The sequence below is a fragment of the Priapulus caudatus genome, unplaced genomic scaffold (genome assembly GCF_000485595.1).
Source record: "Priapulus caudatus unplaced genomic scaffold, Priapulus_caudatus-5.0.1 Scaffold204, whole genome shotgun sequence".
Taxonomy (NCBI): domain Eukaryota; kingdom Metazoa; phylum Priapulida; class Priapulimorpha; order Priapulimorphida; family Priapulidae; genus Priapulus; species Priapulus caudatus.
Window position 1 is genome coordinate 376,632 of NW_014577265.1, and position 1,747 is coordinate 378,378.

The 1,747-nt window shown below is 43.4% G+C and overlaps 1 protein-coding gene across 1 annotated transcript in view; it reads right to left on the minus strand.

Annotated features, from left to right (window-relative positions):
- The window catches only part of LOC106807266 (synaptotagmin-6-like), a 53,107-nt gene extending 52,582 nt beyond the window's left edge, over window positions 1-525 (minus strand). Inside the window, exon 1 of the mRNA XM_014809562.1 lies at window positions 430-525. Coding sequence (XP_014665048.1) covers window positions 430-499 — 70 coding nt within the window. The 5' untranslated portion in view covers window positions 500-525. The remainder of the gene's footprint in view (window positions 1-429) is intronic.
- Between the last annotated feature and the right edge of the window lie 1,222 nt (window positions 526-1,747).

Consider the following 1,747-nt stretch of genomic DNA (forward strand, 5'->3'; position numbering starts at 1 on the left):
TCACCTATGTTACCTATAGGTTACACATGTTATCTCTCACCTATGTTACCTAGGTTACACTGTTATCTCTCACCTATGTTACCTATAGGTTACACATGTTATCTCTCACCTATGTTACCTATAGGTTACACATGTTATCTCTCACCTATGTTACCTATAGGTAACACATGTTATCTCTCACCTAACTTACCTATAGGTTACACATGTTATCTTTCACCTATGTTACCTATAGGTTACACATGTTATCTCTCACCTATGTTACCTATAGGTTACACTGTTATCTCTCACGTATGTTACCTAGGTTACACTGTTATCTCTCACCTATGTTACCTATAGGTTACACATGTTATCTCTCACCTATGTTACCTATAGGTTACACGTGTTATCTCTCACCTATGTTACCTATAGGTTACACGTGTTATCTCTCACCTATGTTACACAGATGCGCTCGTGATGCGTCCTTGTGGTTGACGTTACACACTGAGAACTCCATGTCCATGTTGAGTTGTCGCTGGAACAGCTGGTGACGTGTTGGGTACGTGGGCATCGTCGTCTGTCGCGGTACGAGCTTGGAGCTGCTCGTGAGGACAGCCTGACATAGTGACTCCTCACTAGCCGCGATGCTTGGTAAACTACGAATAACGCACATCGCAACGCGTTCTGTGAGCAGTGCTTATAGACATGACGAGCTACCTGCTAGGTAAACAGTTAGTGGGAAGATCCACTGCTAAGAACATTACCAGTGCGGCCCTCTGTAAAGATGAAGGATTTTTTACGGAAATACATTTTTCATGGTCTGGGTGCATGGGAGAGTTCCACGTTTAGTTTAAACTTCAAACATATTTCTTAACTAAACAAGCTATTACCCGTATACTCCTATACGTGTTACTAAAAGATTTACAGGTTTTTAACTCTTGCGCCTACAGAGTTTGCTGTGTTAGGGGGCCCACAAATGTCAAAATCTACCAAAAATGTAAAAATAACCACAAATGTAAAAACATTGTTCCCGCAAATGTCAAAATAACCACAAATGTAAAAATAACCACAAATGTAAAACATTTCGTCCAGAAGTGTAAAAATCTGCACGCACACACGCACACACACACACACACACACACACACACACTGTAACACACACACACACACACACACACACACACACACACACACACACACACACACACACACACACACACACACACACACCCACACACACACATTACTTGAGCTGAATACCACAAAAACGGCAAAATATTCATTTTCCTCATCTATACAAAGTGCCAATAAACAGGCCCTATAACGAGGAATAGGATCACAACGCGAGGCTTGCTCGCTGCATAGAAAACAAGTGCAGCAGTAGCAGCAGCAGCAGCAACAGCAACAGTACCAGCAGTAGGAGCAGCAGTAATAGTAGTAGCAGTCGCAGCAGCAACAGTAGTAGCAGCAGAAGCAGCAACAGTAGTAGTAGCAGTAGCAGCATCAGCAGCAGTAGTAGCAGCAGTAAACGTAGTAGCAGCAGAAGCAGCAACAGTAGTAGTAGTAGCAGCAGTATCAGCAGCAGTAGTAGCAGCAGTAAACGTAGTAGCAGCAGAAGCAGCAACAGTAGTAGTAGTAGCAGCAGTATCAGCAGCAGTAGTAGCAGCAGTAAACGTAGTAGCAGCAGAAGCAGCAACAGTAGTAGTAGTAGCAGCAGTATCAGCAGCAGTAGTAGCAGCAGTAAACGTAGTAGCAGCAGAAGCAGCAACAG